Source organism: Amphibalanus amphitrite, unplaced genomic scaffold (genome assembly GCF_019059575.1).
Source record: "Amphibalanus amphitrite isolate SeventyFive unplaced genomic scaffold, NRLGWU_Aamphi_draft 000012F_arrow, whole genome shotgun sequence".
In the NCBI taxonomy this organism is placed as follows: domain Eukaryota; kingdom Metazoa; phylum Arthropoda; class Thecostraca; order Balanomorpha; family Balanidae; genus Amphibalanus; species Amphibalanus amphitrite.
Genome location: NW_024881508.1, coordinates 1,954,595 through 1,967,738, shown reverse-complemented (window position 1 = coordinate 1,967,738; position 13,144 = coordinate 1,954,595). Strand labels below are relative to the sequence as shown.

The following is a 13,144-nucleotide window of genomic DNA, read 5'->3' as shown; positions in this document are numbered from 1 at the left end:
GTCATTCGTGTTAGTGGACACACGCGGAGATAGGGGACGACATGGGCCTGCTGCGAATGTAAGTTCGTGAATCATTGGATTCCACTATATCACAATGAGGACAATGAGATGATCCATTCCATTCAAGTCGGGGGCCCCCTAATCATTAGACCGCCGAAGACCGTGTTAAAATGAGATTAAATAAAGATTGAAAAGACCGGGAGGGCCCATCTCGTTCCCCAGCAGTCTCATATGAGTCCATAAAATGCCTAGTAGCGCAGCCAGGGTGATTGTGGTGAAATTGCAATGACACTCAAAAGGCCTCAAACGGTCCTCGGATGGCGTGACAGGGTCCTCGGATGGTCTCGAGGGCCATCAGTTAGCGTCAAATGGCCCTCATCTGGTGTCAAAGGGCCCTCAGATGGCCTCAAAGGGCCCTCAATTAGCGTCAAAGGGCCCTCAGATGGTGTCAAGGGGCCCTCAGATGGCCTCAAAGGGCCCCAGATGACTTAAAAGGGCTTTCAAATGGCCTCAAAGGGCCTTCACCAACGTCAAACGGACCTCAGAAGGCCTTCCAGGGCGTCAAAGGGCCCTGAGCTGGCGTCAGAGGGCCCTGAGCTCGCGTCAAACGGCTCTCCGAAGGCCTTAACCCGCGCCGTGCTGGTGGCCTGAACTTTCCGCCGAGTGCTGGGGGGGGGGGGCGTTTTCACGCCCCCCCGTCTAACTCGGCTCCTGGGCCACGTAGCGACACGCGGTAAGCGGCAATCGAAAGAGCGTCAAAAATAAGGACGAAAACACTTCGGTCATTTTTTGGGTCAGGTCAAAGGTCAGGTCACCAGAGGTCACCAAAGGTAAAATGTTGACTATTTCAACATTTTGGAAACTGCCAACGGCTATCTCGGGAACCGATAGAGCTACAGCGCCGCGGAAAAGCGCATTCGATAGCCCTTTTACAGACCTTTCTGAGTAATGTTCTCAGATTTGACCTCAGGTCAACGGTTTAGCCTCCAGAGGGCAAAAACTCCAAAAATAGCCGTTTTTACGAAAAACGTTTTTTCGTCAATAACTTTTGACTCATAAGCGCCATGACATTACTTTTGCCAGCATCGTGTTCCTCTCGTCGAGACGCGTCGAATGAACTATTTGTTGACCTTGAAAGGTCATTTTGAAAATTTGACCTCAGGTCAAGGTCATGACCTGACCGAAAAGGGTCATGTTGCATATCAGTCGATCCGTATCGTCGAGCTGAACACATCTGACGTGTTTTCACCGCTCTAGCACGTCTCTATCAAAAGTTATAGCCAAAAAACTGCTGGCGACCGTTCATGACCTGAGATGACCTCAGGGGCACACAGAGGGGTCACAGGTGCATTTTTCCTATTCAGTGTGTCATGTTTACCTATGAACCGATGTTTGAGAGCGTTTTGAACGATATTCGTCCAAAAGAGGCGCATTTCAATTTTCTCCCATTGACTTATAATGGAGAGGTCGCAAAATTGACCTGACCTTAGGTCACAGATATCAAAAATCCGAGATATACATTTTATACATACTGTTACTCATATCAATCGCTGAAAGTTTCAAAGTGATCGTTCAGTCGGTGTAGCTATAGCGAGCCTTTGAACTTTTTCTGAGGTAAGGTCACTTGACGTGACCTGGTGACCTGACCTTGAACGGCCTAGGTCTGAAATTTTCACAACATGTGCGGAAATGATGTAGGAACACGTGTACCAAAAACGGCGGCGCTGCGCGCCGCCGTTTTTGAGATATTCGCGAAAAACCTGAGGGGGGGGGCGTAAAAACGCCCCCCCCAGCACGGCGCGGGTTAAAGGGTCCTTAGCTGATGTCAGAGGACCCCCAGCTGGTGTCGGAGGGCCCTCAGCTGGCGCCAAATGGCCATCAGAAGGCATCAAACGGTCCTCAGCTGAAGTCCAACGGTCCTCAGCTGGAGTCCAACGGTCCTCAACTGGCGTCAAGCGGCCCTCAAAAAGCCTCAAGGGGCCCTTAGAAGGCCTCAGGGGGCCCTCAGAAGGCCTAAAAGGGCGTCAAAGGGCCCTGAGCTAGCATCAGAGGGCCCCAGCTGTTGTCAGAGGGATCTGAGCTGGCGTCAAACTTAAAGAGCCCTTAGCTGGTGTCTGAGAGCCCCCAGTTGGTGTCAGAGGGTCCTCAATTGGCGTCTAATGGCCATCAAAAGGCCCCAAATGGTCCTCAGCTGACGTCAAGAGGCCTTCAAAAGGCCTCAAAGGCCCCTCGGCTGCTCAAAGGGCCCTTAGAAAGCTTCAAAGGGAACTCAAGAGACGTCAAACGGCCCTCAAGAGACCTTAAACGGCTCAAAAGTCAAAAGTCAAAAGGCTTGAAAGGGCCCTCTGCTGGTGGCAAAGGGCTCGCACCTGACGTCAATAACAGCCTCGTCAAAAACGGACCTGAGAGACCTTGCCGGACCCTGGTTATCTGAGGGACTCCTACAGTTACCTAAGAGGCCTCCGTTTACTGAGGGGGCCCTGGTTATTTAAGGGGTCCCTGGTTACTTGAGGGGCCCCTGGGTACCAGAGGTTCCCCTGGTCACCTGGTGGGCCCCTGATCAATTGAAAACCCCTGGTCATCTGAGAGGCCCCTGATTACCTGAAGGGTTCCTTCCTGATCACTTGGATTCAATGGCTATAGCCAGGAAGCGAGTGGGTACTTGCCCGTTCTCGGGTTTAGGGTTCCTTCGAACCCGAGGGGCCCTGCGGCGCCAGTTGGTGGCAGAGGGTTCGTGCTAGCCGCGCTTCAACTCGGAAAGACACTACAGGGCTTGTGAGAGCACGTAATTGGCTCCCATGTAGCCACACTTATATCCATAAAGGCCCAATGGGTTCCTTCGAACCCGAGGGGCCCTGCGGCGCCAGTTGGTGGCAGAGGGTTCGTGCTAGCCGCGCTTCAACTCGGAAAGGCACCACAGGGCTTGTGAGAGCACGTAATTGGCTCCCATGTAGCCACACTTATCTCCATAAAGGCCCAATGCCGGTGTATGAGAGAATGTTTCCCCACTGGACTGCCATTTGCTGATTTTTCTTCTAGGAGTGAAAGTCTGAATGCACTCTACTAACCAATTATGTATGCATGTATGAATGACTTCTTTCTTAGATGTAGTAGAACAGTCATCCGCTGCTTTCAGCAATGACTACTTTGGCTCTCTTTATTTATTAACCGGTTCCCGCACTTCTTTTGCTTACTTTTTTTTCAATTTTCCTAGCTGGGAGTGCCGCGACTTATCCTTTTTTATTTTTGTCTGGTGTTAACGTAAGGTGCTGTGAGTCGCTGGGCTGAGGGTGGGGGCACTCCTGGTCACCTAATAATGGGTGGCGGAGTAGTTCGAAAAAAAATCTTGCCGACATCTGATGGCCCTAGTAACGGCCAATGAGGGATCAGCTGCAATGGCTCCACATCCGTCTGTGATAGCCCCACGGCCCACAACAGTGTTTCTAAAAGCCACCACGACAGCACCTGCGAAGCTCCTCACGCCACCTCCAAGGGACCCACACCAGCGCATCTTAAGGGCCTACATCGGCCTGGCGGCTCTGAGGGCCACGTACCAGTGCCTCTGAGGGCCTCTTACCATCCTCTGAGTGTCCTTGCCAGCCTATGAAGGGCCACTTTCCACTTGCAGGCCACTTTGCACGGCCACACACATGCCAATGATGGCCCCACCAGTGTCTCTAAGCCCCGAGACCCCGCAACGGCGCCTGTGAGGACCCAAAACCAACGCATCTGACGGCCTTTCACTGGCACCTCTGAGCGCGCCACACACCGGTGACTCAGAGGACGGTGACTCAGAGGAGCTCGCTCGCTTCTCTCGCTCGTAAAATACTATGCACATTAGACATTAGTGAATATTAGGGACACTCCTCGGGCATAAATGATACCTTTACTTGCCAATTTTCCACATTTTCTCACGGCAAAGACCGTTTTAAAGAGGCCCGTCTGCCAGTGGGACTACACCCACCGTGCCCCCCCCCCCTTCCCATCGAAAGGTCCTGGATACGTCCTTGCCTGGGCTGAAACCGGGCCCCCGGATGACTCGCGGGCCCCTTCAAGAGCGGGTGACCCCTTCTTGGGCGAAATCCTGGATACGTATCTGACGTACATCGTACATAGTCCTTTTGATCTGATTCATCGGTTAAATATTTAATATAAGTTATAAGCTGGATCTCTGGTCTGTGATCTCGCATCGTATCAGATATAATGACATTGCATGTCGATGTGCCTAAATAAATACGCGAATATACGTGAAAGAGTGCTGCTCCCGCTCCTACACATCCGGACCAAATGACTGGCCCCTGCTTCCAGCCACCCGGGGCCGGTCGGCCGGCCGGCAGTCCGTCGCTGCCCGGGGCTGATTTCTGAGGGACTTGCAAAAACGCTTATTAATTGAATGTTTTACCATGTTTTACGTAATGACTTAGATGATTAGGTATATGTACCGACTCTGAGACTGTGTCCCCTTTGAATAAAACATGCCAGCGTAAAACAAATATTATAAATGTTTTGAAAATTAAGCAGGTGTTTTGCCATGCATTGACAAAAGCTAAAGCTTCAACGCAAAAAAATTGGCCTTGGCCGTTATTAACCGCCTAAATTATAGACTGTACCGGCGCCGGACATTTCCGTCTTTGCAATGCGCTGTAACCGCTGATAATAATCGATTCGCGTCTAAACCCCAATGGAGCCTTGCAAATGTACTGGCAATTAAATGGTCAAAGAAATACGAAAATCGGCCGGTAAAATTTTGAGTTACGAGGGTTTACCTATGCACAAAATTGCGGCTGAAACTTTCCGCGTCGGCTGATCCCGCCGTAACCGGAACAGGTCTTACTCTTAGCACAGTTCTAACTGCCATTTTATGGTTGTATTAACTAGATTTTCTCAATATGTACTTAAAAATGTATTTGCTATCATATTGTGAAAGAAATAACAAAATTGGACGCCAACTTCGGCAATCGGCATGTAAAAACAAAGTATATAGTGCGCCTCCTGTGCTAAAATTTACCCCTGCTTGAACAGGGCCTCGGCTAACATGTTAACTAGGTACTGGGGCAAATGCCTCAGTAGAGTCGAGGAATGCCCCAGTAGTCGTCAGGCTTTGCCCAACCTCCACAAAATGAGAATACATCAATATTAACGCACATTCTTTCATTCGGGAGCGGTTGAAGACGTTTATGGCAAGAAATCAGGGGCGGCGGAAGAGGGAGTGCACGGCGTGCAGCTGCACCCTCAATGTCTATCCAAAAACATAGGCGTGCATTGGCAGACATGTCTTTTTGCACCCCATAATCCATCTTCATTCGAAAGAGCGTCAAAAATAATGACGAAATTACTTCGGCCACTTTTTTGGTCAGGTCAAAGGTCAGGTCATGGTGAACGCCAAATTTCGCCGATTTTCAGGTCGAATATCGACAGTTTACAAGATGCCGACGCATAACTCGGGAACCAATTAGAGCTACAGCACCGCGGAAAAGCGCATTTGATAGCCTTATTAGCATGCTTTCTGGTTATTTCTCTTAGATTTGACCTAACGTCAACGGTTTTGCCTGCAATGGGCAAAAACTACCAAAATAGAAGATTTCATGCCTTGCACGAGCTTTCTTTTACCGACATCGTGTTCCTCTCGTCAAGACGCATCAAATTAACTACAATTTCACCTTGAAGGTCAACGTGAAAATTCGACCTCAGGTAAGGTCATGATCTGACCGGAAATTGTCATGTTGCATATCAATCGATCTGCATCGTCGAGCCAAACACAACTAAGGCATTTTCATCGCTCTAGCATGCCTCTTTCAAAAGTTATTCGCGAAAAACTGTTAGATACCATTCGTGAACTGAGATGACCTCAGGGGCATATAAGCAAGGGGCACGGGTGCTATTTTCATGTTCAGTGTGTCAAAGTCACGTACAGTGTTTTATAGTGTTTAGAACGACTTTCGTCCAAAAGAGGTGGTTTTGAATTTTTTCCCATTGACTTATAATAGAGGTCGCAAAATTGAGCTGACCTTAGGTCCCCGATATGAAAATTCCGAGATATAAATTTTGTACATGCAGTGTTGCCCTTATCAATCGCTGGAAGTTTCAAAGCGATCGGTCACTCGGTGTAGCTACGGCATTCATTGAAACATTTTATGAGGTGAGGTCACTTGAAGTGACCTGGTGACCTGATCTTGAATGACCTTGGTCTGAAATTTTACAACACGTGTAGAATTGATGGATGCTGGAGCGCCGCCGTTTTTGAGATATCCGCGAAAAACCGCAGGAAAAATTGCAGGTGTTCAACCTCCCCCCCCCCCAGCAGGGCGCCAACACACTTTGACGATTTGCCCCAGTAGTCAAATTTCCTTAGCCGAGGCCCTGTGCTTGAAGGAACTCATTGGACCTTAAACACTCCCCCCCCCCCTGGAAGACTGGAAACGCGCGGATAATGTGAGTTGATATACGCCGAATCGCGATTTCGGCCAAACACGGTCTTGAGAAATAAGTCACAGCTCAAAGGTCATTTGGGTCAAGGTCATCAGATTGTTTCGAGTAGGTGTAAAATTTCTAAACTCAAGGGTAAGTAAAGTTTTGTTGCGATCGGCCGCTTTTTGGCGGTCTCGAAAAACCGAGGGGTCCATACTCCATACGACCCCTCCCCCGCTCTATAAGTGCGAGGGTTAAAAGGCCGGCAACCTTTTTACGGAACCAGGCACTTGCGTGAGGATCCACGACAGCGTCACAACATTATGTATACCAACGCACAAACGTCTTGCCAGCTATGTGAATCTGCATCTCCCGTATTGATCACAGGGTGTGGTCAGTTACGTGTGCATATGTATTTACGGGCATAAGTTTTGTATGCACGAGCCACGAAACAACAAGCGTATCATCCAATATGTTAGTTGTCTAGTCCGATAGGACGATTGTGGCAATTATGCACATCTTACTATACGTCTCTTTTCCAGCTAGCTGTGGCGTCTGTGTCCAATGGCACGTGCGCATATCTCCCAACACGCGTATTTGCCATAGTGCTACCGCCTTGTGCCGAGTGGCAAATACGCATATCTACCGTTGTGTGGATTTGCCCAGATACGCGTTTGTCGTTGGCATGGGTCACCCCCGCAAAGAAAATATTGCAATGGCAGAAAAACTTTTATGTAATTATATGAATATTTATTACTTTTGGACTATGATACGCATGTACATAGGTAGAACGCGTTATTCTGTTTCAAATGATATATACATTGCTGCGCTTCTGGTCAATGGAAGACCACAATGACCGAAAAACACAAAACTCGCCCCTGTGTAAAATTTTGTGCTGACAGAAAAATGTTAGATATGCGTTTTTGCCTTTGCACGGCAGCCCTGTGACGGGCGAGGCAGTACCGCACCTTGGCGTGTATGTACTGCCCTGACAGACAGCCGTGACTGACCTGACTGAAGTGTCAGCAGCGGGCCAAGCTGGTCGGCGGGCAGGTCAGCAGAGGTGACGTTCACCCTGGCGACAGCGTCACAGTGTCGTCAGAATAGCGTTACAAATGCATATCGATAAGGGATGTGGGAATAGCTGAACGCTCAAATGTTACTCTCACCAAGCCACCTGTAAGAAATATAAGAATAAGTTTCGTAATGCGGGTGATGGGTCAATATATGTACATTATACAATCCCCAAAGTCAGAATTTTAATTCCAAACATACGCTCTGTGTGTAAGGACTTCACAACACATAGCGACTCTGTGCATTTAGTTCACTTTCACTTCTTTTCCGTTCTTTACCGCCCTATTGTTTTATTTTTCGACTGTACGGTAAATGAGTGGCCAGTAAGAGTTTCATCCCTAAACCAATGAAACACAATGTGTCTCTCGAAAACGCCGGTAACCCACCAACTGCTTACCGGGCGAAAAAGTTCCAATCACTTCTGAATGGCCCCAAACTGAGCAAGCCTATCGCAACCAAACTTAGCACAACCCTGTCTAAATCAACCGACAGGCTGATGCAATAACTTATCCAGATTCAGGCATCCGGACCCCAAAGGACGTCGTAGTAGCGTAATGTTTTCCCTATATCGATCCAAATTGGCAGGGGAGAGCGCCTCGTAAATCAGAGTGTACGATAAATTAAGAACCATGATTTCATGACCACCCCCATCGACTAATGATTAATGGCTAGGGGAGAAGTGTTCATTGAAACTTTTTCATTGATAGTATGAAAACGGTACTCATTTCATAAAGGTACTCATACTAAAGATTAAGAAGGTACTCATTTGCTCTAATGCTGGAGAAACTAACTGCAAGAGGAGTTAGCATAACTGGCCGGCTTGTTAACATAATGTTGATAAACTCTTCCCGTTGGTAACCCGGCTGCTGTCGATCGATATTATCCCCATAACAGCAGTTCAATTTATCTTCATTCAGCAGCCTTGGGTAGTCAAAGCGCAGCAGGTGCCGTGAACGTGCCGTGGTGGGAGGCCTTCATTACACGGACTTCAGTTAAAGTTAACACCATGCAAGACTTATTGAGCAAGTTTGGAGCCGACTATAAACCATCCGAGCACAGCACGCTAAGCCGGCGACTGCGCCAGGTACTCTGACGGCTTTACGGACAGATACGGCGCGGCAGGGTGAGGAAAACGAAATAGGTCGGTGGTAACCAACTGCAATAACACTGAATGTAGCAGTTACCATACGCTTGCTAACGGCAGGCAACTACACACTAGCAACAAAGTACACCCATTCACCCACAGGGAAGAACAAAAGGATAACTTTCATGAAAATGGCGTTGAATGACGGTCAATAGCACGCAGTGTGTCATACTTACGGCTCAGTTGATGAGATGATGACATCGTCTCGGTGGTATCCCGTCTTTCCGAGGCGCCGCGCCGCACTGCCCTCTGGCGAGGGCGCGGTGCTGTTCCCTGCCGCCACGTGGCGGAAGCTGACCGCCACTGTTTGGGTCACGTTCACTCGTCCGTTCGGCACAGCCAGGTCCGCCACCGTCACATTCACGGTCGCATCCACTACCTGGGAGCCATTCCACGAGAACACCAGCACCAGGTTCACTAACGCGTTACGACACACGTCTCCGTCGAGCGCGATCGGACGCGACGGGCACTGAGTCACCTGTTCGTTGCTGGCGGACCCACAGAGGCGCTGCATGCGGGCGGTAACCACCGCTCCCGACCGGCCGGCTAGCACAGATAACTGATCGTAGCCGCTCGGGTCCAGTGGGGAGCGTTCTCGGCAGGAGCTGCGTACGTCTGTGACCGGACAGCGGGCCGTGGTGGGCCGTAGGAACGGCACGGGCACGGCGGGCGCACAGCGGCCGTCCAGTAGTGTCCGCGGCAGCCGCAGCGGTAGGCCAGACGGGGTCAGCAGGGTGGACCCCGAGCGGTAGCCGTCCCCCTCGCCTCCCCCTCCACCGCCGCTCGTCTCCGGCCAGTGCGGTTTGGAGCGGCGGTACAGCTCCATGTCAGCAGGAGCCGGAGCGGAGTGGAACTGGCCCAGGAACGGTGAGCGGTCCGCGGACAGGCAGAGCAGCACGTGCCACGGCGACTGGCCGGCCGCCGGAGCCGAGCAGCGCAGCGCCGACAGCGCTCCCAGCGGGTCGGACGGAGGACATGCCGGGGAGTCCTCGCAGTCCTGCCAAACACCGGCCGGAGGTCGGTCATACAGACGGATCAAGACCAAGTTCAGTATTTTTATAAGGCTGCATGTTTTTATAGTTTTATCTGAGCTGTGGTGATAACATAGCTCCTTAGGGTATAGCTCCTAACCCATATATAAGAAGCAAGTTGAGTGGTGACTGACACCCACTAAATTGTCACCATTATAGATAAGCCAAACAGTTTCTGACACTGTCGCAAGAATATGTGCATGATATAGGCAGACAGACTCACTGGATCACAGCAGCAGTCTGGGTCACAGAGGTCAGCCATCAGGTCACATTCACAGGCAGTGGCTCCATCAATCTGAGCTGAATCCTGTAATGAGGCTGAGGGATGGGACAGTGTGCTGTCAGAGCCACGATGCCGTATTGCTCACACACTGTCATGTATTTGCTGTCAGAGCTAATGGACCAGGACAGCCCTAGCTAGAGCACTGGAACTATGAAATACTATAATTCAAGACAATTACTTCACCTTTACTTCTTTCTTAGAACCTAACTTTTATAGATAGTGTTGTGCTTTTCAAATTTCACTTACCATGAGGAATAAGAAGTAATGTTGTCAACCACGCTATGTAGAGCCACACTGTTTTGCTGTTGCCATGAGCATATGGGAAAAACATCTGTGGGCAGTTTGTAACATGTTAATCTTGAAAGCTATACAAGGTATATTCAAGATGTGTTAGTTTCAGCATTTGGTAAGTAGCTTCTGCAAAATGAAAGAACTATAAACTACAATTGCAACAAAAAAGAAGTTCAATATGTTGAAATGGGCAATTCTAAGAGGCTGTTGATCTTCTGTGTTTCCTTGCATGAAAGATTATACACCCCATTGAGTATAAATAATATAATTTCTTGTTTATTGGGGCTTAAGGGCGCGCCGACTACAAGGTCATTTTGCGTAATATAATTTCTTACATTTGACCTATGAACCAGACATGTGCATGGATCCGAGAAAATGGATCTGGGATCTGATCCCATGGATCCTGATCTCGGATCCGTCGGGATCATAGATCCAGCTCTTTAATTTATCGAGAGATCTCTCGAGCTAACAGAATTACATCGATACAACATTGCTGTCAATATTGATACAACATTGATACAATGTTGATGTGCTACTAGGGGATCCGTAGGGATCATTAATCTGAGTGTAGTATTCTTGCTTGAGATCCAGTGGGATCATAGATCCTCATTTATTTTTGGTCAACACAGAAATCCCAAAAGATCACTCGTTGCAACTCACAAACGTTCTTATTTAGTGCTTTTATGTGATAGCACGTCATAATACATAGTTTTATGTCACTTATTGACATAGAACCACTTGGAAACCTGGTTTCAAATGTTGTTCAATCATGGTGGGATCCACTCAGATCATAGATCCATGGTTTTGGTTTATCGTCAGATCCTGTGAGATCATAGATCCAGGATAAATTTTTCACGTCGGATTCAGTGGGATCATAGATCCGAACCTACAATTTGCCTCGAGATCCACTAAGATCATAGATCCATCACTCGGATCCATGCACATGTCTGCTATGAACTTTCAATGAGTATTTAAAATCAGTTAAATTAATTTCATATCAAAATAATATTATTTTACATGACAGAAATATGTGACCTATGCTGATGTTAGCAGACAAATGATCTATTTCTCTTGGTTTAAAGATACATAGGTATGTATAATACATAAGAAAAACGCAGCTTAAAGAGATTCATTGCCAAATAACAGTGGTTAGAAGTTAGCACTTTGATAGCTTCCAACGAAAATGATTACCTATCAAAGTTGGTATTCAAAAAAATGTTTTTCAAGTTAATCCTAATTGATTATCGTTATCAAAGTAGTGTTATCCAAGCTGAAGTCCCTGTTTCAGTCAATCTCAACGATAACTTCATCAAATACGAAGCGAGCGTATTACAGGCAATAGTTCACCCTCAACATGGGGTTTTGAACTGAGATAGCAGTTTCTTAGAGGTACCAGCTACTTCATGTTAGGTTAGTTTATGCTATGTTTATTCTATTTATTTTACTTTGATCGAAAACAGCCATACAAAAACTTGTCCAGCCAAAGGTTTGTCCTAAAATCCTAGCATCTGTTCCAGTTTAGGTTACGATTGGCAGTCTCAGTCTCCTGTGAACTAAAATAATTGTCAACATTTTGAAATTCAAAAGGTTTTCAACTACAGGTTCAAAAAAGGCTTTACTACGCCCTACGGCGTCAGCCGTCATGTGAGTAGAAAGCACTTCATGTGCAATCAACATACTTCCAAACCGGCCAAGTTCAACAAGGACTTTACCACACCTCAGACTACAAATGCTGAAAAATAATTTATCCAATTTATTCTCGTTTACTCTCACAATTCACACCGTTCACATCAATACAATCAAAACAGCGCGCCGCTTTCCACTTTAGCAGAAAGGAATGTTGCCATGCGAATTGACCCTCTAAAACACTGCAAACTTTTAACTCGAATGCTGCGCAATAAGGGCAGAGCCAAGCCATTGACTTGTGCATGGAAATGATGCATGCATGTACGGGTAGGATACAAAAATAAATGAACATGAAGAAATAAATTACCACTAATTAATCTAATATGCCACCTAGAATATCGTGGTTTAAAACGCTGTAACCTTTGTATCTTGCTTTTACGTGTCTTCTAGGGGCCAGGGGGAATGAAATGATGGTCATGCGACATCAAGACATGTGTGATAAGTGGTTTCTGTCCCTCTTTCCCATCGACACATAGGCCTACGTCCTCATAGGCCGTCATTAATCATTATGTATGGTCGAGTGTCTATCCCTGTGTGACGATGGAGTGTGATGACGATTGGAGACGCATTGGCTCGTATAAGCTCGCTTAGCTGAATATACTTTTTTATAGTGACGCATGGTAGGCACTCAGTACCTACTCTAAGGGTATGGGGGTACCTACTCCAACTCCCCATCCTGCCGTTCCCGGCGCCGCCTCGTCTCTTGTCTGTCGAGGCGAAACGAGAGCCAGAACCGGGCCGCCCCTATCGCGACCGAGATCACCGTATTTGCCCGCCGCACCGGCCGGGTCACTCGCCAGTCGCCAGCCCTTCTATTGACCTCCACGGGCAGCACAGTCCGACGTGAACGGCGCTCCACTGTTACCAGACGACCTCACCGGTCTCGGTACCTAAACCATGTGGGCCGCCACACGGCGTTAACTGTCTGTATTATATCATCTTATCCTATCGTCAGCGTATTAATAAGCTTGATATTGCACTCGCTTTCACCGATGATTTGATGGTATGCAAGAAGCATTACCATGAGTGAATAGTTTGGCGAACAAATAAGGTAACTCGAGACCAGCGAGGTTGCAGGGTGAAGTCGATCGCTCTGCAATGTCAGACAGTTTCGGATGTCGAACATCGGCGGTAAACCGGACCTCTCGCTCATCGCTGCATGGATATCCTGGTCGCTTCTGAAGGAAGGGCTCGCGAGACGCGCGCGTCGGGACGCTTGGCGACACA

General features: G+C 48.1%; 1 protein-coding gene across 2 annotated transcripts; it reads right to left on the bottom strand.

Moving 5' to 3' along the window:
* Positions 1-6,300: 6,300 nt before the first annotated feature.
* On the bottom strand, positions 6,301-12,037 carry LOC122383550 (tectonic-2-like). Of its 2 annotated transcripts, none has more exons than XM_043370071.1 (5): positions 11,949-12,037; positions 10,187-10,271; positions 9,881-9,975; positions 8,803-9,623; positions 6,301-7,483 (listed from the first exon to the last, which is right to left on the bottom strand). In XM_043370071.1, the coding sequence occupies exons 2-5, from the start codon at positions 10,269-10,271 to the stop codon at positions 7,318-7,320; spliced, it is 1,167 nt and encodes a 388-aa protein (XP_043226006.1). In that variant the 5' UTR covers positions 11,949-12,037; the 3' UTR covers positions 6,301-7,317. The 2 variants fall into 2 exon arrangements, with proteins under 2 accessions (XP_043226006.1, XP_043226013.1); XM_043370078.1 differs by having other exon boundaries at positions 12,005-12,031.
* Between the last annotated feature and the right edge of the window lie 1,107 nt (positions 12,038-13,144).

Coding starts and splice junctions, on each gene's coding strand:
- LOC122383550 (XM_043370071.1), bottom strand. CDS start 10,271: ATGTTTTTCCCATATGCTCATGGCAACAGCAAAACAGTGTGGCTCTAC. Junction 9,976..10,186: donor ATTACTTCTTATTCCTCATG/GTAAGTGAAATT, acceptor CCCATCCCTCAG/CCTCATTACAGGATTCAGCT. Junction 9,624..9,880: donor CAGACTGCTGCTGTGATCCA/GTGAGTCTGTCT, acceptor GGTGTTTGGCAG/GACTGCGAGGACTCCCCGGC.